Source organism: Agelaius tricolor, unplaced genomic scaffold, assembly GCF_023055355.1.
Source record: "Agelaius tricolor isolate 1412-34295 unplaced genomic scaffold, bAgeTri1.0.p SCAF_68, whole genome shotgun sequence".
NCBI lineage: Eukaryota > Metazoa > Chordata > Aves > Passeriformes > Icteridae > Agelaius > Agelaius tricolor.
The window spans coordinates 700,849-726,888 of record NW_027269328.1 but is presented as its reverse complement, the minus strand read 5'-3'; the positions used below and the strand labels follow the sequence as shown (position 1 = coordinate 726,888).

At 59.9% G+C, this 26,040-nt stretch overlaps 2 protein-coding genes across 3 annotated transcripts; one reads left to right on the top strand and one right to left on the bottom strand.

Annotated features, from left to right (window-relative positions):
- Positions 1–7,081: 7,081 nt before the first annotated feature.
- Positions 7,082–24,931, top strand: KIF3C (kinesin family member 3C). 2 transcript variants are annotated; one of them, XR_011676862.1, is made up of 9 exons: positions 7,082–8,674; positions 15,683–15,784; positions 15,901–16,023; positions 16,103–16,221; positions 17,931–18,047; positions 19,060–19,168; positions 20,385–20,563; positions 21,316–23,990; positions 24,030–24,931. XR_011676862.1 is itself a non-coding variant. In XM_071417187.1 (8 exons), the coding sequence occupies exons 1-8, from the start codon at positions 7,262–7,264 to the stop codon at positions 21,407–21,409; spliced, it is 2,256 nt and encodes a 751-aa protein (XP_071273288.1). In that variant the 5' UTR covers positions 7,082–7,261; the 3' UTR covers positions 21,410–24,931. The 2 variants fall into 2 exon arrangements, 1 of the variants encoding a protein (XP_071273288.1); XM_071417187.1 differs by having other exon boundaries at positions 21,316–24,931.
- Positions 10,828–13,814, bottom strand: LOC139584911 (keratin-associated protein 5-1-like; the record flags this gene model as incomplete). Its single annotated transcript, XM_071417263.1, has 3 exons — positions 10,828–10,845; positions 12,200–12,705; positions 13,331–13,814. Coding segments are annotated over 3 exons (1,008 nt in total), but the record flags the coding sequence as incomplete, so codon positions are not given.
- Positions 24,932–26,040: the final 1,109 nt, after the last annotated feature.

Sequence of the window (26,040 nt, the reverse complement as noted above, 5' to 3'; positions counted from 1 at the left end):
GCTTGAGGTACAGAGGGAAAAGCTCCCTGGCAGCTCAGTTCTGACAAATCAATAGTTACCTACAAAGGAAGATGAAGTGTTAGTCCCTGGATCCATGGAGAGCAGGGCCTGCCCCACACACACTGGGATTTGCTGGGCTTGCTGGAAGGTTTGCAGGGATCTCAGGAGCGTGGGAATGCCCCGGTGCCTCAGCTGAGTGCTGCACAGCCAGAGCTCTGCCTTTTTCAATTACATCTTGCCAGCAGATTATTAAATCCTTTAATCTCAGTGCAGCAAAGCTGAGCTGCTGCCTTACAGACATTGCTCACTCCACATCTGTTGGAAACCACGGCCAAGATGAAAGCCTGGAGACTCCCACACAACTGCCAGCCGTCCCTTTTCCCTCTCTCAGCTCGTGTGTGAGGCGATGCCAGAGGTGGGAAGAGGGCACAGCCCAGGGCTGTGGCACCTTGGCAAGCAGACACGGAGTTCCCCAGGTCACACAGGAGCTGGGGCATGGCTCAGGAGCCACAACCCAGGGGCACCAGGCATGTGTGGGCTCCCATCCTGCAGGGCCTGAAGCCAGGCAGGGCTGCAGCTCCTTCCAGCCCCTGGAATGACATGGGACAAGATGCTGCTAAGCCACCCAGCCTGCATCCCAGTGGGATTTATCCACTGGGGCCACATCTTCTGCTGGGGGCAGCCTGAGGGCCTGCAGGAGAGGCAGGGCTTTGCATTCCTGTGTCTCCATTGGTGAGGAGAGGCAGCTCAACCCTCCTGAGGCTGTTTACACATCCGGGGCTCATGTGGAATGCTGTGCATGGGGGGATGTTGGAGCTGGCTCCTGTTCCACTGCTGCTGTCTAATTATAGAGGAGTCAGCTGCTGGCAAACTGATCCATCCTAAATCCAGGCTTAGTGTGAGCTGTGCTGCCCCTCCTGCTCCCCCACTTTGGATATGGGGTGAATTTTGCACTGGGGTGATTCTCTTCCTGCTTCCCCCTTTCCCAGCCCTCCTGTGCTGTGCTTGGGCAGCCGCTGCTCAGTTCACAGCCTGAAAAACCACAAAACCTCTGATCTCAGCCCAAAAGGGTGGCTGGAGCCTGAGGCCCTGCTGCTTCCCAAGCTCCCCCAGCAGCAATGTGGCACATGGAGATGGGGATGGCAGGAGGGAAGCCAGGAGCATGAGGAGGATGAGGAGTGCCACAAACAGCTGAGCTGAACCACAGAACTGCCACAGAGGAGGGAAATGGGAAATAAACCCACTGGATCTCTGGGAATGCTGGCAAGCTGGATTTGAGGGAAAGCAGCCAAATGCCTGCTGGACCCTGAGCATCCCTTCCCCCCCGTAGAAGCCATGAGATTGAGAGGATGAAGGGTCATTGGTGTGGGAAAACGAGAGGATCCACCCTCTGAGCTGCAGCCCGAGCTGGGAACATCACACTGGACGTGTCCTTTTCCCACCAGGGAGGACAGGCTTTTCTCCAGGGCTGCTCCAGCCAACACCATCACCAGCTGGCCAAACACCAAGAAAAATCCTAAGGAATGTCAACACAACACTGCCAGCACAGAGACTGATTTCCCTGTTCCCAACTTGTGTGAACTTCCATCTGTCCCCACAGCAGCACCCACAGAGGGAAGAGGTCCTCCCTGGGGACAGGGGTGCCTCCTGTGACCCTGCTAACAGAGGCAGCACTCTGACCAGAGGATGTTCCTGAGCTCCAGCACAAGTTCCTGGTGACAGCAAAGGTGAGAAGGTTTTGGCAGCCACGGAGTGCTCCTGTTACAACCTTGGTTTCCAGTGCAAAGTGCAAGTGCTCCAGGGCAGTGAGCTGGGAATGGCAGCAGGAGCTGGGAATGAAGGACTGCACCTGCACCTGATGGGGCTGCAGTGAGAGCAGATCTGAGCCACCTCAGAGCAGGGTTTGGGAGGGGGGAGCTGGTCCCCAGCCCCACAGTCCCACACCAGGTGCAGCCCAAGGGGAACAGGGCTGTCGGTGCCTCAGGGGGAGCTGCTGCACTGGGGCATGTGGGGCAGGTCCTGGCGTGTCCCTGGCAGCCTTTCCCCTGTATCAGTGTCCCCTTTATTAGCCTGGAATGCCACAGGGATGGCAGTGCTGAAGGAGATGGGAGAGGGTCTCCTGGGTGGGATAACATCACCCCAGCACTGGGCATCCCTTCCCTCCCACATCTGCCTGGCTCTGGCAGCCAGGGAATGCCAGGAGCCTGGGGCAGACTGTGGGAAGGAGGTCCCAAGGTCTCATGCCACCCTCACTGCCAGCCAAGGGTGTCGAGTGTCCCAGGGACTACAGGGTACATGGGGCCACAGCCCCCCCAGATCCCTCCAGACACCCACAAGGGCTGGGAATTGGGGTGTCCACAGTACCCAGGGATGGCTGCAGTGTCCCAGAGGTGACTGTGCTGTCCAGGGATACCCTTGGTGGCCCAGTGTTGGCTGTGGTGGGATTGCTGCAGGGACCCAAAGCCCACCAGGTTTCCAGGGGCTGGATACTCTCAGGGGTATCTGGGTTGTCCTGGCAGCAGCCACAATGCCCAAGGGACAGCTGGGGTGTCCCAGGTCGGCTGTAGGACGTGGGGACTCCTGATGGGGAGGAACAGGAAAACCAAGGTCACAGGAACCGGGCTCCCCCAGCCCTGCTGAAGCACTTGGGGACACATGCAGGCCCCAAATGTCACCCCACCCTATGTGGCACCCAGAGCGTGTCCCCTGCCCCAGGCAGCTCAGTGTCACCCCAGCTCAGGATCTGGCAACCCACCCCTGCAGGTGCTCCATTCCCATGTGCCAACACATGAGAACAACAGCTGCACTGGGATGGCAGCAGCTGTGCCACCAGGACCCTTCACAGACACCATATCACCCCATAGACAGCATGTCCCCATAGACACCATACACACCATAGACAGCATACACACCATAAACAGCATACATACCATAGACACCATATCACCCCATAGATACCATATCACCCCATAGATACCATATCACCCCATAGACAGCATGTCCCCATAGACACCATACACACCATAGACAGCATACACACCATAGACACCATATCACCCCATAGATACCATATCACCCCATAGACACCATATCACCCCATAGACAGCATACACACCATAGACAGCATATCACCCCATAGACAGCATGTCACCCCACAGACACCATATCACCCCATAGACACCATGTCCCCATAGACACCATACACCCCATAGACAGCATACACACCATAGACACCATACACACCATACACACCATATCACCCCATAGACAGCATGTCCCCATAGACACCATACACACCATAGACAGCATACACACCATAGACACCATGTCCCCATAGACACTATATCACCCCATAGACACCATATCACCCCATAGACAGCATGTCCCCATAGACACCATACACACCATAGACACCATATCACCCCATAGACAGCATACACACCATAGACACCATATCACCCCATAGACAGCATACACACCATAGACACCATATCACCCCATAGACACCATATCACCCCATAGACAGCATAGACACCATAGACACCATATCACCCCATAGACACCATATCACCCCATAGACAGCATACACACCATAGACAGCATACACCCCATAGACAGCATACACACCATAGACACCATATCACCCCATAGACACCATATCACCCCATAGACAGCATACACACCATAGACACCATATCACCCCATAGACACCATATCACCCCATAGACAGCATACACACCATAGACACCATATCACCCCATAGACACCATACACCCCATAGACAGCATACACACCATAGACACCATATCACCCCATAGACACCATATCACCCCATAGACAGCATACACACCATAGACAGCATACACACCATAGACACCATATCACCCCATAGATACCATATCACCCCATAGACAGCATACACACCATAGACAGCATATCACCCCATAGACAGCATGTCACCCCACAAACACCATATCACCCCATAGACACCATGTCCCCATAGACACCATATCACCCCACAGACACCATATCACCCCACAGACACCATATCACCCCATAGATAGCATGTCCCCATAGACACCATATCACCCCATACACACCATATCACCCCATACACACCATACACACCATAGACAGCATGTCCCTGTAGACACCATATCACCCCATACACACCATATCACCCCATAGACAGCGTGTCCCCATAGACACCATATCACCCCATAGACACCATATCACCCCATAGACAGCGTGTCCCCAAACACACCATATCACCCCATACACACCATGTCCCCATAGACAGCATATCACCCCATAGACACCATATCACCCCATAGACACCATATCACCCCATAGACAGCATGTCCCCATACATGACATGTTTCCATACTCACCACATCACCCCATACACACCATATCACCCCCCACACACCATATCCCCATACATACCATATCACCCCATAGACACCATGTCCTCATTCACACCATATCACCCCATATCACCCCATAGACAGCATATCACCCCATAGACACCATGTCCCCATACACACCATATCACCCCATATCACCCCATAGACACAATATCACCCCATAAACACCATATCCCCCACTGGCACCATACACACAGCATACCCCTCCCATACACAGAAGGGGCTTAGGGGGCTTCTGTGGGGTGGTTGCCCCACAGAGTCCCTGCCCAGACATCCCAGGGCTGGCCCAGGATGGCCAGAATGGGGGTTCACTGTTCCCTGAGCCCCACCACCCCAGGAACAGTCCCAAGGGTCAGCCCCAAGGCCAGAGGCCACTGGCCACCACTAGCACACTCTGGTGCTCTGCTGACACCTGTGGGCAAGGACTGTCCTTTTGTGTCACCCTGGCCTACCTGGCACCCTGCCCCACCTGGCACTGTGTCCCTGCGTGTCACCTCACCCTCCCTATGTCACTGTGTCCCTACAGGTTACCCCACCTGACATGTCACACTGTCCCTGCATGTCCCTGCTCCTGACATGTGCCCTCTGTCCCTGCCATGTCTCATGCCCTGCCTGTACATCCTCCTGCTCCTGTGTGTCACCCACCTGCCTGTCCTGCAGGGGATCTGGGGACAGCCAGGGTCTGCCGGGGGAGTGGGGCTATGGTGGCCCTGAACTCATCCCTGGGGACACGGGGACAGTGCCACAGGCAGCACCTGGGTCCCTGCCCATGGCACAGGGCCTTGGTGGGGAGCCAGGATGTGGGTCCACAGTGGGGACAGCACCGCCAGGTCTGTGCTGTGCCATGGGGGCTGTCTCCACCCGGTGGCTGTGCCCCTGACAGGGCCCAGCTGCAGCACCCTGGGGATGGAGCCTTCCCTGGGAAAGGGCAGACAAGGAAAGGTGGCCCCAGCAGTGCCCCCATTGTCCCCCCATCCCATTCTCTACCTCCTCCACCTTCCCATCACTCCCTTCGTCCCTCTCCATAACAGCCTCCATCCCCTCCATTGTCCCTCCATCCCTCAACTCCACCCCCATTGCCCCCTCCATCCTCCTCTATTGCCCCCTCCATTTATTACCTTCCCCATCACCTTCATCTGTCCATCCCCCTGCATCATCCCTGTCATCCTCCCTCCACCCCCCTCCATCTCTGCTGCATCCCCCCTCCCACCCTGCCTCCCCTGAAGCTTCCATCCCCCTCCAACCCCCTTCACCCTCCCCATCACCCTCTCCATCCTGCACTTGCCCCCTCCATTGTTCCTCCATCCCAATTCCATCTCCCCTCCATCCCTGCTGTATCTCCCTCCCACTTTCCTCCCTCCCACCCTGCTTTGTCCCCTGGTCCCCCTCCATGGCTGGGGCTGTGTCTTTGGGGAGGGGACTGTCCCTGCCTGGAAGCTCCTCCTGGAGCAGGAGGACTCAGACAGCACCAGGCAGGCCTGTGTACGGCAGCAAATACCCTAATTAATTAATTATGGGATAATCTCTGGTTCTGGGGAAGGAGCGGGTGGCTGCTCAGACTTGATTAACCACAAGAATGTTTAATCTCCCCCCGCAGCCCCATAAGGCACCGGGATTATTCCCCCTGGGATGCAGCAGCCATGCCTGGCTGCAAGGGGTCACAGAGCCTGGGACAGCCCAGGGACCCCCAGACTCCACGGGGTGACCCTGCCTCGGCCCCACAGGGATGGGATGGGACTGGGCATCCCCTGCTTCTCCTGCCTCTCCTGCCTCTGTCCTGCATCCCAATCCCACATCCCTGATCCCCCATCATGGACCCTGCACCCTGCATCCTGCATCCCACATCCTTCATTCCACAAAAACACTCTCCATCAGGGACACAAATCCTGCATCCTGCATTCTGCAGCCCACATCCTGTATCCCACATCCCAGACCTGCATCCCTCATCCTCAATCCTTCATCTGGAATCCTTCATCCTGCATTCCACTCCTGCATTCCAATGCAGCATCCCAGCCCAGAACCTCAGTCCTGCATTCCAGTGCTGCATCCCAGCACCGGACCCCAGCGCTGCATCCTTCATCCCACACCCCAGTCCTGCATTCCAGTGCAGCATCCCACTCCTACATTCCAATCCTTTGTCCTACATCCCAGTCCTGCATCCTTCATCCCGTATCCCAGTCCCGCATCCTGCATGCCATTCCTGCATTTGTGATCCCATATCCCAATCCTGCATCCTGTATCCTGCATCCTAATCCTGCATCCCAGCCCCGCTCGGCAGACCCGTATCCTTCATCCCACATCCCAATCCCGCATTCCAACGCCGCATCCTTCATCCCACATCCCGATCCCACATGCCGGTTCTGCATTCCGATGCAGCATCCCGGTCCCGCATCCTTCATTCCGCGCCCCGGTGCTGCCCCCGATCCCCGCATCCCGGGCTCAGCACAAAGGCCGCACTACAGCTCCCGGCGTGCCCGGGGGGGCCGGCGGCGCTCCCGCCCGCGCCTGCGGGTGCGCGGCCGCGGGAGCGCGCTCGGGGGGGCGCGGGCGCGGCTGCGGGAGCGCGCACCAATCGCGGCGCGGCCGCGCCCCGCCCCGGCCCGCCCCGCCCGCCCCATCCCCGCACCGGGCGGGGCGCAGCGGCCGCGCTGCCATGAGCGAGCGCCCGGCGGGGCCGCCCCGCCGCGCCCCGGCCGCCCGCGCCCCCCGCCCCGGCCCCGCCCGCTCCGCCCCGGCCCCGGCTCCGGCCCCGGCCTCGGCCCCGGGGATGCCGCGGGGGCGACGCGGCTGAGCCCCCCAGCCCCGCTGCGCCGCCGGCCCCGCCCGCCGCCGCCATGGCCGGTAAGCCCCGCAGCGGCTGCGAGGCGCTCCGGGTGGTGGCCCGGTGCCGGCCCATGAGCCGGCGGGAGGAGGCGGCGGGATACGAGCGCGTCCTGGAGCTGGACGTGAAGCTGGGCCAGGTGAGCATCCGCAACCCCCGCGCCGCCCCCGGGGAGCTGCCCAAGACCTTCACCTTCGACGCCGTGTACGACGCCAGCTCCAAGCAGGCCGACCTCTACGATGAGACCGTGCGGCCGCTCATCGACTCGGTGCTGCAGGGCTTCAACGGCACCGTCTTCGCCTACGGCCAGACCGGCACCGGCAAGACCTACACCATGCAGGGCGCCTGGGCGGAGCCCGAGAAGCGCGGCATCATCCCCAGCGCCTTCGAGCACATCTTCACCCACATCTCCCGCTCGCAGAACCAGCAGTACCTGGTGAGGGCCTCGTACCTGGAGATCTACCAGGAGGAGATCAGGGACCTCCTCGCCAAGGACCAGAGCAAGAAGCTGGAGCTGAAGGAGAACCCCGAGACCGGGGTGTACATCAAGGACCTCTCGTCCTTCGTGACCAAGAACGTCAAGGAGATCGAGCACGTGATGAACCTGGGCAGCCAGACGCGCTCCGTGGGCAGCACCAACATGAACGAGCACAGCTCGCGCTCCCACGCCATCTTCCTGATCACCATCGAGTGCAGCGAGACGGGCCCGGACGGCGAGGAGCACATCCGCGTGGGCAAGCTCAACCTCGTGGACCTGGCCGGCAGCGAGCGCCAGAACAAAATGGGGGCCCACGGAGAGCGCCCCAAGGAGGCCTCCAAGATCAACCTCTCCCTCTCGGCCCTGGGCAACGTCATCTCGGCGCTGGTGGACGGCCGGAGCACGCACATCCCCTACCGGGACTCCAAGCTCACCCGCCTGCTGCAGGACTCCCTCGGGGGCAACGCCAAGACAATCATGGTGGCCACCTTGGGCCCGGCCTCGCACAGCTACGACGAGAGCCTCTCCACCCTCAGGTTCGCCAACAGGGCCAAGAACATCAAGAACAAGCCCCGGGTGAACGAGGACCCCAAGGACACCTTGCTGCGGGAGTTCCAGGAGGAGATCGTGCGGCTGAAAGCCCAGCTGGAGAAACGCGGGATGCTGGGCAAGAAGAGGAGGAGGAGCAGCCGGAGGAAGAAAGCAATGGACGGAGAGGGCACCGTGGACAATGAAGGGGAGGACGAGAATGAGGATGGCCTGGAGAAGACCATGGAGAATTACTTGAAGGAGCAGAAGGAGAGGCTGGAAGAGGAGAAAGCCGCTATCCAGGATGACCACAGCCTGGTGAGTGAGGAGAAGCAGAAGCTGCTCCAGGAGAAGGAGAAGATGATAGAGGACCTGCGGAAGGAGCAGGAGGCCACGGAGCTGCTGGCCATCAAGTACAAGGTTTGTGTTGCCAGGCATGGTGGTGACAAATGGGGCCGGGGTGCCTGCTGTGCCCCCCAGCCCCTGGTGTGGAGTGGGAATGGATCCCAAGCAGGGAGCCTGAGGGAGGTGCCCACCGTGTGCCCAGCAAGGGAGCCTCCCAAGTGAGGGGACCAGGCAGGGTCCCCAGGGGCAGCCCCAGGCTCTGGCTGGCCCTCAGACCTGCGTGGGGACACTGTGGGGACCTGTGTGGGAGCTGCAGGGAGTGGCAGGGAAGGGCCACAGGGGAGAGGGTCACTGTGGCACGGGTGTGCTTTGCTCAGCTCTTGTCCCCTTCGGCACAACAAAGCAGCTGGTGTGGGAAGGGGGAGTGATGGGAGTGATGCTGCAGATTCGTCCCTGCTAGCCTCGGGAGTGAGCCCAGGGCTGGAGCTGGGGACATGGGGCACCTGTCCCCACCTGCCCCCAGTTCTGTGCAGCTCCTGGCTCCCAGTGGGCTCTGTGGGGATGGGCAGGGCCTGGCAGCTCTGCAGGGACCCCATCCCCCTCCCCACCCCAAACCCTTCCTGGCACCCTGAGCCAGGGCAGGGTGGATGGGGGCACCACTGCTGGCTCAGGGATGCTCAGGGCTTTGGTGCTGAGGGTGAGAGGGGCCACGGCAGCCCCAGCTGTGCCGGGCTCTGGGGCTGCACCTCCCCCTGCCCCAGCCCTGCTCCTGTCCCCACTGCACTGGGGGGTCCTGACCCCTGCCCCCTGCCTGTGGTGGCCTTGGGGCTGGGACCCCCAGTGGGGAGGGAGCCTTGGCATCACACTCAGCATGGCCCCCGTGGCACAGCCCCTCTGGCACAGCCCCTCTGGCTGGCGCTCACTGGATGCAGGGACTGGGCTGGAGCCCAGGCAGGGAGGGACCCTCTGGTGGGGACATGCCTGGGGTGCCAGGGCTGGGCAGGGGTCTGCACCCTCTCCCATGCCCAGGCTGGTGTTTGTTGCAGCCCCAGGGACACGTGGCCGTGCCCAGGGATGTGTGATTGTGCCCAGGGATGCGTGACCGTGCCTGGGTGCCCGCACAGAGAGCGTGGGATGGCACTGGGACGTGCCACCGGGGCACAGCCGTGGGCTGCTGGCTGGCACAGCGGGTGTCCCGTGACAAGTGTCCCGTGCCAAGTGCCCTGGCACTGCAGGATGCCCGGCCCAGGGGTCTCTGCAGCCATCCCCCACCGCTGTGGGGTGCAGGCTGTGGGGTGCAGGCTGGGCTGGGCTGGCAGCTGTCCAGCACAGTGTCCCTGTCTGGCTCAGCAGGGCTGGCTCAGGGCCACTGTGTGTCCTGGAACTGCTGAGTAACCAGGCAGGGCCGGAGGCAAGATGACACCATGTCCCTTTTGGTGGCCTTTGGGGCTGCTCTGCACACAGGGACCCTCTGACTGTGGGGGTCCAGAACAGTGACAGCAGAGAGGTGTCACCTCAGTGAGCACAAATCCCCCTGTGCCAGAGGGGCACAGCCCGTGGGACACTGTGGGGACACTGGGTGGCCTCAGGGTGCTCGTGGGCAGCTTTGCCACACTGTGGGGCCGGGCAAGGAGCCACTGGCTCTGTAGTGACCATGGCAAAGAGAGCTGAGGTGACAGGGGGACACAGGGTGCCCCTCTCCCCACGGGTGACACACTGCACCCTGCCTTATTGTCACACTCGTGGGTGTGGGCTCTGCCTCTGCCACCCAGCTGGGACATGTGGGACATGGAGCTCAGAGAGGTAGGGTCAGCCTGCCCCAGCAGATGTGCATTGGGCCCCCAGATGTGCTCCTGGGTGCCCTGATGTGCTCCTGGGTGCCCTTATGTGCTCCTGGGCCCCCAGATGTGCTCCTGGCTGCCCTGATGTGCTCCTGGGTGCCCTTATGTGCTCCTGGGCCCCCAGATGTGCTCCTGGGTGCCCTTATGTGCTCCTGGGCCCCCAGATGTGCTCCTGGGTGCCCAGATGTGCTCCTGGCTGCCCAGATGTGTGCCCAGGCCGAGGGGCTGTGCCTAGGGGAGCTGGGTATGGGGTGTGGCTGTTCCCAAGGGCCGTGCCAGGGGCTGAGGCCGAGGTCAGCGGGAGGGAAAGGGCTGGGAAGTTCTTTGGGTGCCGGAAATGAGTTCCTGGGAGAGGCTTAGTGCTAAAGGAGATTGGGAGTCTCCTCCTTAGAGGGAATCAATGCCCTGGCAGGGAGGAAACAGTGGCACTGAGAAACCTCTTAATCTGGCAGGGATGGTGTCAGGGAGGGGATGGCAGTGGCATCATTGTCCCAGCACCCACCTTGTCCCCATCCTGTGCCCCAGCGGGGTCCCCAGGGGACACTCAGCATCAAGGGGAGCAACTGGGACCAAGAACTGGGTTTGGAGGAGAAGGGCTGAGGGGCCCCTGGCACCCCAGTGCCCCCAGCCCTGGCAGGGGATGGCACAGACCGGGTGGGGGGCTGCCCTTGGGGGTGTCAGCCCCCAGCAGAACACCCAGCCTGGGGCACCCATCCAAAGGGAGGAGGGTGGGATCCCCAGGGTCAGGGGCGCTGGCTGGGGCACCCAAGGCTCTGGGGGTGTCCCCTGGGTGCTGGGTGCTGCTGGCACGGCTGTGGGGTGTCCCCTGGGGCTGCTGGCACAGCTCTGGGGGTGTCCCCTGGGGCTGCTGGCACAGCTTTGGGGTGTCCCCTGGGGCTGCTGGCACAGCTCTGGGGGTGTCCCCTGGGTGCTGCTGGCACAGCTTTGGGGTGTCCCCTGGGTGCTGGGGCTGCTGGCACGGCTGTGGGGTGTCCCCTGGGGCTGCTGGCACAGCTTTGGGGTGTCCCCTGGGTGCTGGGGCTGCTGGCACAGCTCTGGGGGTGTCCCCTGGGGCTGCTGGCACAGCTTTGGGGTGTCCCCTGGGTGCTGCTGGCACAGCTCTGGGGGTGTCCCCTGTGTGCTACTGGCACAGCTGTGGGGGTGTCCCCTGGGTTCCCCCAGAACCCACAATGCATCCCCTGCAGCTGGAAGAGGAAAACTGGGGGGAATAGCATGGAAATAGAGCCTTGCCCCAGGCAGGTGTGGGTGGGGATGGGGGCCACAGGTTTGCCAGAGCCCCCAGTCTGTGCACAGCACCCCCATGGAGACCCCTGCCCAGGGACAGGTGACAGCAGCACCATGACCACCGTGTGCCCCCCCGGTGCTGGCACCACCCTTGGGGTGGCCTGGTGGCCCTGCTGTCCCCCAGGGCTGTGGCCATGGCAGTGGGGAAGGGAGCAGGCCCTGTGAGGAGCAGATCCCATGGATCTGGGGGCCAGAGGGACACAAGGGCTGTGCCCAGGGGGTGAGGGTGGCCACGTGCTGGTGGCAGAGGGGACATTGCAGAGGTGGTGGCTGAGCTGTCTCTGTGGCTGGGACATTGAGTTTTGAAGCTGTGTGAGGTGTCCTGGGGACATCTGGGTCTGCCCCTGCTGGCACCCCTGAGGTGCAGCCATGGGGGGCACAGGGTGTCCCCCCCATTTGTCCCCCATGGACACCCTGACATGGGAGCAGGGCTGCAGGGCATGAATACACACACAGAGAGTGTGAACATGGACACACAGAGAGTGTGCACACACACACACACACAAATACACACACACAGAGTGTGAACATGGACACAGACACACAAATACACACACACACAAATACACACACACACACAAATACACACACACACAAATACACACACACACAAATACACACACACACACAAATACACACACACACAAATACACACACAGAGTGTGCACATGGACACAGAGTGTGCACACACACACAAATACACAAATACATGCACAGAGAGTGTGCACATGGACACAGTGTGCACACACACACAAATACACACACACATGGTGTGCACATGGACACACACAGAGTGTGCACACACACACACAAATACACACACAGAGAGTGTGCACATGGACACAGTGTGCACACACACACACAAATACACACACAGAGAGTGTGAACATGGACACGGACAGAGTGTGCAAACACACACACAAATACACACACAGAGTGTGCACACATACACAGTGGGCACTTACACACACAAATACACACAGTGTGCACATACACACACAGTGTTCCCACACAGAGTGTGCACACACACACTGCACATAAACACACATACATACAGTGTGCACATAGAGACACAGACACAGAGTGCACACACAGTGTGCACACAGACTCAGAGTGTGCACACACACAAATACACAGACACTGTGCACACAGACACAATGTGCACACACACACAGAGTGCACACACACACTGTGTATATAAACACACACACATACAATGTGCACATAGACACACACAGTGTGCACATACACACACAGACACACACAGAGTGCATACACACACAGTGTGCACACAGACACAGACATACATTGTGCATGTACACACACACACAGTGTGCACATAGACACACACAGTGTGCACATAGACACACAGTGTGCAAATACACACAGAGTGCACATACACAGGCAGTGTGTACATAGACACACACAGTGTGCACATACACACACACAGGCACACACAGAGTGCATACACACACACAGTGTGCACACAGACACACAACGTGCATATAGACACACAGTGTGCAAATACACACAGAGTGCACATACACAGTGTGTACATAGACACACACAGTGTGCACATACACACACACAGACACACACAGAGTGCATACACACACACAGTGTGCACACAGACACACAACGTGCATATAGACACACAGTGTGCAAATACACACAGAGTGCACATACACAGGCAGTGTGTACATAGACACACACAGTGTGCACATACACACACACAGGCACACACAGAGTGCATACACACACAGTGTGCACACAGACACACAACGTGCATATAGACACACACATACAGTGTGCACGTACACATACAGTGTGCACATAGACACACAGTGTGCAAATACACACAGAGTGCACATACACAGACAGTGTGTACATGGACACACACAGTGTGCACATAATACAGTGCACTCACACATACACACACACATGGTGTGCACATACACACACAGTGTGCACATACACACACACGGTGTGCACACACACACACAGTGTGCACATACACACACACGGTGTGCACATACACACACACACAGTGCACACACACACACACACACACACACGGTGTGCACATACACACACACACAGTGCACACACACACACACACACACACACACACACAGTGTGCACATACACACACACACAGTGCACACACACACACAGTGTGCACATACACACACACAGTGTGCACATACATACACACACACACAGTGCACACACACACACACACACACACACACAGTGTGCACATACACACACACATGGTGTGCACAGACACCTGGTGCTCCCACACATACCAATGTGTGTGTGAACGTGCTCAGCCTGGCACAGGATGTGCTCCCTGTGTGTGTGTATTTGGCATTTCTGTGTGCACAGCCCCTGTGTGTATATTTGTGTGTTTGTGTGTTTGTGCATTTCTGTGTGCACAGCCCCTGTGTGTATATTTGTGTGTGTGTTTGTGCATTTCTGTGTGCACAGCCCCTGTGTGTATATTTGTGTGTGTGTATTTGGCATTTCTGTGTGCACAGCCCCTGTGTGTATATTTGTGTGTTTGTGCATTTCTTGTTCACAGGCCCATTTCTGTGTGCACAGCCCCTGTGTGTGTGTGTGTACTTGTGTGTATTTGTGTGTGTTTATGTGTGCACAGCCCCATTTCTGTGTGCACAGCCCTTGTGTGTGTGTGTGTACTTGTGTGTATTTGTGTGTGTTTATGTGTGCACAGCCCCATTTCTGTGTGCACAGCCCCTGTGTGTGTGTGTGTACTTGTGTGTATTTGTGTGTGTTTATGTGTGCACAGCCCCATTTCTGTGTGCACAGCCCTTGTGTGTGTGTGTGTACTTGTGTGTATTTGTGTGTGTTTATGTGTGCACAGCCCCATTTCTGTGTGCACAGCCCATTTGTGTGTGTGTGTACTTGTGTGTATTTGTGTGTGTTTATGTGTGCACAGCCCCATTTCTGTGTGCACAGCCCATTTGTGTGTGTATTTGTGTATGTTTATGTGTGTGTTTATGCATTTCTGTGTGCCAGCCCGATGGGGCAGGGTCTGGCCTGCAGCTGCTGTCCATCCCATCCCATCCCATCCCATCCCATCCCATCCCATCCCATCCCATCCCATCCCTGGAGTCCCAGCTGTGCCAGGGCAGGGCAGCCCTTTCCAGGTGGGAATTGTTCCCAATGTCCAATCTAATCATGAACAGCCTCCTCCTCCTCAGCAGCAGGGCTCTGAGCAGAGGGACACTGAACCTCCCACATCCCTGAGAGCAGGGCTGGGGACAGGGATCAGGGCTGGGGACAGGGATCAGGGGTAGGGACAGGGGTCAGGGGTAGGGACAGGGATCGGGGATGGGGACAGGGGTCAGGGGTAGGGACAGGGATCAGGGATGGGGACAGGGATCAGGGATGGGGACAGGGATCGGGGATGGGGACAGGGATCAGGGCTGGGGACAGGGATCAGGGATGGGGACAGGGATCGGGGATGGGGACAGGGATCGGGGATGGGGACAGGGATCAAGCATGGGGACAGGGATCAGGGATGGGGACAGGGATCAGGGATGGGGACAGGGGTCAGGGGTAGGGACAGGGATCAGGGATGGGGACAGGGATCGGGGATGGGGACAGGGATCAGGGATCAGGGACAGGGATCGGGGATGGGGACAGGGATCAGGGATCAGGGACAGAGATCAGGGATGGGAACAGGGATCAAGGATGGGGGTGACCATTAGGGATTAGGGATGGGGTTCACCAGCAGGGATCAGGGCTGGGGACAGGGATCGGGGGTAGGAGTGACCACCAAGGATCAGGAATAGGGGTGACCACACAATCAGGGATGTGGGTCACACCCAGTGAGGGTGGCATGGGGCAAAGCCCCCGGGCAGGGGTGGGGATGGCAGCCCTGACCCCTGCCCTGTCCCCCTGTCCCCTGCAGGCCATGGAGAGCAAGCTGCTGATCGGGGGCAGGACCATCGTGGACCACACCAACGAGCAGCAGAAGATGCTGGAGCTGAGGCGGCAGGAGATCGCCGAGCAGGTACCAGGGAGGGGGTGACAGGGCTGTCCTGGGGGTGTCCTGGGGGCATCCTGGGGGTGTCCTGGGGGTGTCCTCCCTGTCCCCATGCCGGTCCCAGCCGTGTCCCTGCCCCACAGAAACGCCGGGAGCGGGAGATGCAGCAGGAGATGCTGCTGAGGGACGAGGAGACCATGGAGCTGCGCGAGACCTACACGTCCCTGCAGCAGGAGGTGGAGATCAAAACCAAGAAGCTCAAGAAGGTGAGAGCGTGGCAGGTGGGGACAGGGACGAGGAGGTCCCTCCTGGGGACAGGGCTGAGGTGCTGCTGTCCCCTCCCAGCTCTATGCCAAGCTGCAGGCGGTGAAGGCTGAGATCCAGGACCAGCACGACGAGTACATCCGCGTGCGCCAGGACCTGGAGGAGGCCCAGAACGAGCAGACGAGGGAGCTGAAGCTCAAGTAGGTGTTGGGGTGTTGGTGAGGGGCTTGGGGGTCCCCTGGACCAGGTGGCCATGAAGAAATGGGTGTGCAGAGCTGGGCTGGGGGGGCTCAGAGTAGGATTGGGGTGTTAGAACAGGTTTGGGGTGCTCAGAGCAAGGCTGGGGTGCTCAGAGCAGGGTTGGAGTGCTCAGAGCAGGGCTGGGGGGCTCAGAGAAGAGCTGAGGGGTGCTCAAAGCAGGTTTGGAATGCTCAGAGCAGGCTCAGAAACTCAGAGCAGGGTTGGGGGCTCAGAGCAGTGTTTGGGGTGCTTAGAGCAAGACTTGGGCTCAGAGCAGGGTTGGGGTCCTCAGAGTAGGACTCAGCGACTCAGAGCAGGGCTCAGGAGCTCAGATCCAGGTTGGGGGGGGCTCAAAGTAGGGCTCAGGGGCTCAGAGCAGGGCTGGGGGGCTCAGAGCAGGGTTGGGGGGCTCACAGCAGGGTTGGGGTGCTCAGAGGAGGGCTCAGGGGCTCATAGCAGGGTTAGGATGCTCAGAGCAGGGTTGGGGGGCTCAGAGGCTCAGAGTGGGTGCAGAACTGGAGGGATTGACCCCACCCAGAGACAGGGACAGCCGAGCCCTGCCCAGGTGTCAGAGGTGGCACAAGGTGTGGCACTGGGGGCAGCAGCACAGGGGGCGTCCAAGAGTTGCCGGGAAAAGGGGAAAAACCAGAAAATGTTCCAGCACAAACCCTGGCTGTGGCTGAACCTGGGAGGTGACCCCCGAGGCCACCCCTGGTGACCTGCTCTGGCCCCCAGAGTGTCCTCAAACGGACAGCAGCTCTGGGGACTCAGGGTGGCCCCAGCTCCCTGGAGCTCCTGGCTCCCTCCTGGCAGAGTTTTCCCTCCCTCCCTGGAGCTCCTGGCTCCCTCCTGGCAGAGTTTTCCCTCCCTCCCTGGAGCTCCTGGCTCCCTCCTGGCAGAGTTTTCCCTCCCTCCCTGGAGCTCCTGGCTCCCTCCTGGCAGAGTTTTCCCTCCCTGGAGCTCCTGGCTCCCTCCTGGCAGAGTTTTCCCTCCCTGGAGCTCCTGGCTCCCTCCTGGCAGAGTTTTCCCTCCGGGAGCCTCCCGCAGCTGCAGCTGCAGCTCTGCAGCCCCCGGGGGTTTGTTCTCACTTCAAACACTCCTCTCTCTCTCTCTCTCTCTCTCTCAGTGCCTGTAACCCCCCAGCTATTTACAAGCACTGCAGCGTTTGCAGGGTGAAGCAGCTTCACTACAAACAGAATTCCCTCTCCAGTTTGGCCCCTTCTCTCCTCCAGCGTGGTTCTGACTGGAAGCCACAGCTCACTGGTGCAACTCCTTGCCTCAAAACAGTTTTTGACAGCTGCTCCACTTGCCCAAAAAACACAGGAGAAAAGATTCCCCCTGGGGTCCACTTGGCATTGCTGAGCTTCCCTTGATTTTCAGGCTGGGCAGTGGAGGAGCAGACACAGCAGGAGGGGAAGGAAGGGTCCTGGTGCTGCCTGGAGCCCCAGAGCTCCTGGGCTCCTCTCTGATGCCGTCCTCTCCTGCCTCTCCCTTTTCCATGGCTGCATCTGTTCCTTCAAGCTCTCCCTTCCATCACATTTTCATCCCCCGGATGTTTCTTCTCCCTGCCCTGTCTCCTTCTCTTCCTGCCTTTCCCCTCCCTCTGTGCCTGTTTTCTGTCTCCTGCCACGTTAACCCCTTCCTCTCCTGCTCCTGCTCCATCCCTCAGGTATTTGATCATCGAGAATTTCATCCCTCCTGAGGAGAAGAACAAGATCATGAACCGCCTGTACTTCGACGGCGATGAGGAGCAGTGGAAATTCCAGCCGCTGGTTCCCGCCGGAGGGTGCGTCCGGTGTCCCTGTGTCCCTGTGTCCCTGTCCCTGTCCCCAGGGTATGTCCCTATGTCCCTGTGTCCCTGTGTCCCTGTGTCCCTGTCCCTGTCTCCAGGGTATGTCCCTCTGTCCCTGTGTCCCTGTGTCACTGTGTCCCTGTGTCCCGGTGTCCCTGTGTCCCTGTGCCCCTGTGTCACTGTGTCCCTGTGTCCCGGTGTCCCTGTGTCCCTGTGTCCCTGTGTCCCTGTGTCCCTGTCCCTGTCCCCAGGGTATGTCCCTCTGTCCCTGTGTCCCTGTCCCCAAGGTACATCCCTGTGTCCCTGTGTCCCTGTCCCTGTGTCCCTGTCCCTGTGTCCCTGTGTCCCTGTCCCTGTCTCCAGGGTATGTCCCTGTGTCCCTGTGTCCCTGTCCCCAAGGTACATCCCTGTGTCCCTGTGTCCCTGTCCCCAGGGTACAGTCCTCGTGTCCCCATCCCTGTCCCCAGCGTACAGTCCCTGTCCCTGTCCTTCTCCCTGTGTCCCTGTCCCTGTCCTTGTCCCCAGGGCACAGTCCCCATCCCAGGGTACAGTCCTTGTCACTGTGTCCCTGTCCCCAGGGTACAATCCCTGTGTCCCCGTGTCCCTGTCCCCAGGGTGCGTCGCTGTGTCCCTGTCCCTGTCCCTATCCTTGTCCCCAGGGTACAGTCCCTGTGTCCCCATCCCTGTCCCCAGGATACATCCCTGTGTCCCTGTCCCCAGGGCACTGTCCCTGTGTCTCTGTGTCCCTGTCCCCAGGGTATAGTCCCTGTCCCCAGGATACATCCCTGTGTCCCTGTCCCCAGGGCACTGTCCCTGTGTCTCTGTGTCCCTGTCCCCAGGGTATAGTCCCTGTCCCCAGGGCACTGTCCCTGTCCCTGCCAATGCACAGGAGTGTCCCCAGGGCTGGGTGACTCCTGTAGGTGCCCATGGGTGTGAATCCCCTCCAAGCCCAGCCCCGCGTGGTCCCTGGGGCACTGTTGGTCACATCCCCCTCCGTGTGCTCCAGGAGCAGCTCCCAGATGAAGCGGCGCCCGACCTCGGCCGTGGGCTACAAGAGGCCCATCAGCCACTACGCCAGGGTGGCCATGGCCAGGAGATCCCACCCCCGCTTCCGGGTGCGCCAGGGGACAGCGGGGTGGGCACGGGGTGGGCACGGGGTGGGTTAATGGGGTGGGTGGGGAGGGACGGATGGAGGGATGGACATGGATGGATGGGGGATGGATATGGATGGATGGGTGTTGGATGGATGGATGGACGGATGATGGATGGATGATGGATGGATCCATGGATGGATGGATGGATGGATGATGGATGGATGGATGGATCCATGGATCCATGGATGGATGATGGATGGATGGATGGATGGATGGATGGATGGATGGATGGATGATGGATGGATGGATGGATGGATGGAGGGATGGATGGATAATGGATGGATGATGGATGGATGGATGGATGGATGGATGGATGATGGATGGATGGATGGATGATGGATGGATGGATGGATGGATGGATGGATGGATGGATGATGGATGGATGGATGGATGGATGGATGGACATGGATGGATGGACATGGATGGATGGACATGGATGGATGTGTGGGTGGAGGTGTATGAATGTGTAGATGGATGGATCCATGGGTGGATGTGGATGGATGTGTGATGGGTGTGTATGAATATGTGGGTTGGTGGGTGGATGGATGGGCATGGATGGATGGATGGATGGAGATGGATGGAGGGATGGATGGACATGGATAGATGTGTGGATGGAGGTGTGTGAATGTGTGGATGAATGGATCCATGGATGGATGTGGATGGATGTGTGGGTGGATGTGCATGAATGTGTGGATGGGTGAGTGGATGGATGGATGGACATGGATAGATGTGTGGATGGAGCTATATGGATGGATGGATGGATGGATGGATGGATCCATGGATGGATGTGGATGGAGGTGTGTGGATGGGTGGGTGGGTAGATGGATGGAGGTGATTGGAGAGCTAGAGGTGGGTGGATGAAGGCAGATGGTGACTGGATGGGTGGAGGGATGGATAACCCTGGAAGGGAAGATGGAGTAAACAAGCTCATGGGATCTGGGATACACCAATCCAAGCTCCCAGCTTTATCTCCCAGCTCCAGTCCTGGAGCTTCTGGCTCTCCTGCCATTGGAGGGGACAGCTGTGGGACAGGCTGGGAGATCCAGAGCAGAGCCTTGAGCCCACAGCCCAGTGCCAGGGCAGCCAGGAGAGGATCCCACTGCCCCGGCAGTGCGGCTCACCGAGCCGGGGCCGTGTCCTCCCCACGGTGACTCCGTGCTGGCTGTCCCCCGGGCAGGCTGAGAACATCATGTTCCTGGAGCTGGACCTGTCCCCCCCGGCCATCTTCGAGTTTGAGCGCAGCAGGGACCCCGCGGCGGAGCAGGACCCGCGGGCGCTGCACCTGGAGCGCCTGATGCACCTGGACAGCCTCCTGGAGCGGCCGGCGGCCTCCCGTGTGCGCAAATCCCGCTCCTGGTGGGTGACAGCGGCGCGGGGACACGGCTGGCACCTGCTGGGGGGGACGGGGGGCGCTGGGGCAGGCAGAGCGGGAGAGGCCCCGTCCCGTCAGGGCTGAGCCTGCCCGGGAGCTGCGGCTGTGCTGAGATTGAAATGCTGCTGAGGCTGTGCTGGGAAACAGCAGCTTGGGCAGGAGGGACCTGGGGCTGCTGGACAGAGCCCAGAGGAGCCCCAGAGCTGCTCCAGGGCTGGGGGTGGGAGAGCTGGGGGTGCTCACCTGGAGAGGAGAAGGAGCCAGGGAGAGCTCAGAGCCCCTGGCAGGGCCTGAAGGGGCTCCAGGAGAGCTGCAGAGGGACTGGGGACAAGGCCTGGAGGGACAGGAGCCAGGGAATGGCTCCCAGTGCCACAGGGCAGGGCTGGATGGGATCTTGGGAATGGGGAATTGTGCCCTGGCAGGGTGGGCAGGCCTGGCACAGGGTGCCCAGCCTGGATCCCTGGCAGTGCCCAAGGCCAGGCTGGACACTGGGACACCCTGGGACAGTGGGAGGTGTCCCTGCCATGGCAGGGGTGGCACTGGGTGAATTTTAAGATCTCCCCAACCCAAACCATTCCATGATATCCTATTTCCCAGACCCAAGGTATCCTCCCAGCCAGCAAGGGGTGCCCTTGGGTGCTGCCTGCACGGCAAAGGACCAGGCAAAGGGCTGGATTTTGGGCAGGGTGTGAAGGCAGGGCAGGGCAGCAGCCCCACAGTGTCTCTGTGTCCCCAGGTGCCAGACGCCGCGGTCGCTGCCCTCCTCCACCACCCACGTGTCCCTGGCCTCCAGCTCCGCGGGTGCCGCCCCTCTGCCGGCCCAGGAGTGACCGCCTGGACGCCTCGTCCCGGACTGAGCCCCCGAGGGCCGAGGGGGGCCCGGCCCAGCGGCCCCAGCTCGTCCTTGTCCTCAGCTACTTTGTGTGTGTTTGTGCGAGACACGAACGGCCCCGGGCCAGGGCGGCTGCCCCTCCCTCCTTCCCTCCCTCCCTCTCTCCTCCCCTCCCTCCGCCCCCCTGATCCGGATCTGTCACTTTATTTATTTAACCTATTTATTTATGGAGCGGAGGCAGGATTTGTGCTCGGACTGATGGACATCCAGGCTGGCAGTGGGCACCGTGCTGACCCCCCCGGGGTTTGCCCAGCTCCCAGCCCTGCCCACACCGCCTGGCACAGGGCTGGGCACGGGACAGCACCAGGACTGCTCCATCCCAGCAGGAGGGACACGGGCCCCTCTGCAGGAGCTGTGGCACAGGCTGAGGCTGCCCTGGCCCCTGGTGCTGGCTTTGCCGTGCTGGATCCCAGGGAATTTGGAGATTTCTGCGTGGATTGGGAGACTTCGTGGTGGCAGTGCCTTGTCAGAGTCCCCCAGAGGGACTCCCCAGCCTGCATCGACTCTGGTGGCAGCAGGGACACCTCACCCACTGCGGGCACGGCTGGCACTGCAGGAGCACCAGCTCCATCCACAGGGCTTGCAGAGTCACCAGACCAAGTCACCCAAAGGCCAGGGCTTTGTCCAGCCGTGCCACGCCCTGGGGACACTCTGGGGACACTGGAGACAGCCCCACCGAGGCTCCCATCGCTGACCGTGGGTGTGCAGCTCCTGACGCGGCCCGAGGTGGAAATCTGGAAATCTGGAAATCTCCACCCACTTCCAGCCCCTCCAGGGACACGCCCAGCCTGCGAGCAGCGCTGCCTGCCGAGCTCCGGGCTGCCAGAGGCTCCACCTGCAGCTAAAGGGACAGGGAAATGTGGGACGAGGAGGTGACACCCAGGGCAGCGATGGCATCGCTGTGCCCTGGACAATGGCACACGGAGGTCGCCTCTGTCACATCCTGCTTGGGACAAATTCCCTGGTGGGTTGTGGAGGACTGGATGTGGAATGGTGGTGGGTAAGAGGGGGAAGCCACCAGGGCTCTGGGGGTTGGCTCCTGCCCCAGCAGCTGCAGGGACAGCACTTGTGGAGGGTGGAGGGAAGCTGGTGAAGCAGCTCTGGTGTCCCTGGGATGGTGGAGGTGGGGACATCCCTGTGATGGATGAGGGAGTGACCCCTGGCTCTCCTGGGTCAGCAAAGGACTGGACAGGGAGGATTGCAGGTGGAAAATGTCCCCTGGAAACAAAGAGAATTCCTGCACAGGGTGGATGAGGTTGGAAGGGACCCTGGAGCAGTTACTCAGGGATGTGGCCAGGTGGGTTTGGGATCTCCCAGGGAAGGAGACCCCAGCACTGTTCTGGGCAGGCTGCTCTTGGCTGTTGGCCTGGTCCCTGCTCCCCTCAGTGCTCCTGCACTCTGGACAGGGGTGAGGGAAGGGGGGGGAGCAAGGCACAGGCCTGGAATGGGGACATCCAGAGGGAAGCAGGAGCTGTGCTGAGCTCAGCTCCCTCAGCAGCCGTGTCCCATCCCCACGTGGCTGTGCTGGGCCATCCACTGCCCCTCCCAGCTGTCCTGACACATCCCTGCCCTGCCCTGCCCTGCCCAGGGGATCCTCTCCCCTTCCATGTAACACTGCCCTGCCTCGAGCTCTCCATGATTGCCCTCTGCTCCCCCCTTCCCTTTCCCTCTGTGCCCCATAACAACACCCTGTTCTGTGCCCCATAACAACACCCTGTTCTGTGCCCCACAACACCCTGTTCTGTCCCCACAACCCCCTGTTCTGTGCCCCATAACAACACCCTGTTCTGTGCCCCACAACACCCTGTTCTGTGCCCCACAACACCCTGTTCTGTCCCTCCAGGACCTCTGGCCCCTTCTCCCCCAGCCTGGCACCTTGGCAGGCTGTACCTTGCTCTGAGGACTGAGCCCCCTCCCCTGGCAGCAGCCAGGCCCAGGCTGTGCTCAGCCTGGCAGGAGGGAGCAGGGAAGGTGTCGGGGGAGTCCCTTCCATGCTGTGGGGTCAGGGCTGGCCACAGGTCCCCCCACAGCCAGGGGTGTCCCAGGGCATCCCCCAGAGCGAGCTGGCCCTGGGAAACCATTGCAGCCCTGGCAAGGCCAGGCTGGGCAGGGCTGGGAGCAGCCTGGGACAGTGGAAGGTGGCCCTGCCGTGACAGAGGTGGCACTGGGTGAGCTTTAAAGTCCAGCCCAAACCAGTCTGGGATTCCCTGATTCTATGGAACACAGTGACTGGGAGAGCTGGTTTGTTATTTCCTAGAAAGCATCTGGGAGTCAGGGTCAGGAAGCACAGACTCAGAATGAGGGAAGCTTGGGGGGCCTGCAGGAACAGAATTTCCTCCCTTCCTTGTTTTCCAGCAGTCCCAGTTCCCCTTCAGTGGATCAGCAGCTCCAAAGTGATGAACCAGAGACCTCCTCTGGCCTCTGTTCTCACCCAGGGTGTGGGAAACAACTCAGGAGCTGAGGGTGTCCTCATCCCAGGGCCATGGAGCATCCCAGGAAGGGTGGCTGTGCCCAGAAGGGTGGCTGTGCCCAGGAAGGGTGGCTGTGCCCCCAGGAAGGGTGGCTGTGTTCATGGAGGATTCCTCCAGAAGCCTTTCCAGCACAGCTGTGGTCACAGTGGGATCCTCTGGAATTCCAGCAGAGCCGTGGCCATGCTGGGATCCTCTGGAGCCCTTCCAGCAGAGCTGTGGCCATGCTGGGATCCTCTGGAGCCCTTCCAGCAGAGCTGTGGCCATGCTGGGATCCTCTGGAATTCCAGCAGAGCTGTGGCCATGCTGGGATCCTCTGGAGCCCTTCCAGCAGAGCTGTGGCCATGCTGGGATCCTCTGGAATTCCAGCAGAGCTGTGGCCATGCTGGGATCCTCTGGAGCCCTTCCAGCAGAGCACAGGCTGGGAATCGCCAGCGCAGGGGATGGCATGAGGCACTTCCAGCACCCAAGAGCCGCTCCCGAGCATCCCGAGCCCTCCGTCCTCGTCCAGCGGCGGCGCTGCCGGGGCTGTCCCCGCACACCGGCAGGGCGGGAGCGCTCGGGCACTCGGTGCCGTTCGCTGTCCGTGTGTCCCAGCGGGGCCGCTCCTCGGGGCCGGGGCTTCCTTTCGTTGTTGTTGAACTGTTCTTTTGGGGTTCAGGTTTGGCCGTTTTTCCGCGGGGAGGGGGGTGCGGGTCTGTTGCGGGTTCATGGACAAGGTGAGGGCCTCGATTAGGACCAAATTTTCGTGCCTGTTGCTCTGGTGATTTATTTAGAAATCAAAAGTTTACTGTCTGGTGGCCCATCCTTGTCACTCTATACATAGGACTATACAGGACATATTATAAATATATATATATTATACATAGTGTCGGGAGAGAGGCCGTTCCTGGCGGCATGGACACTCCTCACTGTGCTGTAATGTAGCTTCGAGCCCGCGCTGGGAGCGCCCTCCAGGATGGCAAGGACACAAAATAAAGGAATGAGCATCACTGCCCGGCCTCCGCAGCCTCCTTAGCCCGGCCGGGCCGGGAGCGGCCTCGGCGAGCAGCTGGCACGGAAGGAAGGAAGGAAAGGAGCGAGGATTCCTTCCTTCCTCCGGGATTTGTGCACAGATTCGTGTTCCAGGAGAGATGGAGCTGGCACAAAACCAGGCAGCTCCAGCTCAGGGACACCGGGAAAGGCCCCGGCACAGCCTGGGGCATCACACGGACACAGCTGGGCTGGGGGATGCGAGAGGGGAGGTGGGAGATGGGAGGGATGGGAAAGGGGGAATGGAAAAGGGGGCTGGGAAAGGGGAGATGGAAAAGGGGGAGATGGAAAAGAGAGGATGGAAAAGGGGGAGATGGAAAAGGGGAGATGGGAAAAGGGAGATGGGAAAAGGGGAGATGGAAAAGGACAACTGGGAAAGGGGAGATGGAAAAGGGGGGATGGAAAAGGGGGGATGGAAAAGGGGGAGATGGAAAAGGGGAGCTGGGAAAGGGGAGATGGAAAAGGGGAGAAGGAAAAGGGAGGGATCAAAAAGGGGGGATGGAAAATGGAGAGTTGGGAAAAGGGGAGATGGAAAAGGGAGGGATGGAAAAAGGGAGCTGGGAAAGGGGAGATGGAAAAAGGGAGCTGAAAAAAGGGAGATGGGAAAGGGGGAGCTGGAAAAGGGAAGATGGAAAAGGGGAGATGGAAAATGAGCTGGGAAAGGGGAGTTGGGAAGGAGGGAGATGGAAAAGGGGAGATGGAAAAGGGAGGGATGGAAAAAGGGAGCTGGGAAAGGGGGAGCTGGAAAAGGGAAGATGGAAAAGGGGAGATGGAAAAGGGGAGATGGAAAAGGGGGAGATGGAAAAGGGAAGATGGAAAAGGGGAGATGGAAAATGAGCTGGGAAAGGGGAGTTGGGAAGGAGGGAGCTGGAAAAGGGGAGATGGAAAAGGGAGGGATGGAAAAAGGGAGCTGGGAAAATGAGCTGGGAAAGGGGAGTTGGGAAGGAGGGATGGAAAAGGGGGGTTGAAAATGGGAGATGGAAAAGGGAGGGATGGAAAAGGGGGGTTGAAAATGGGAGATGGAAAATGGGAGATGGAAAAGGGGAGCCAGGCAGGAGCCCCCCAGGCC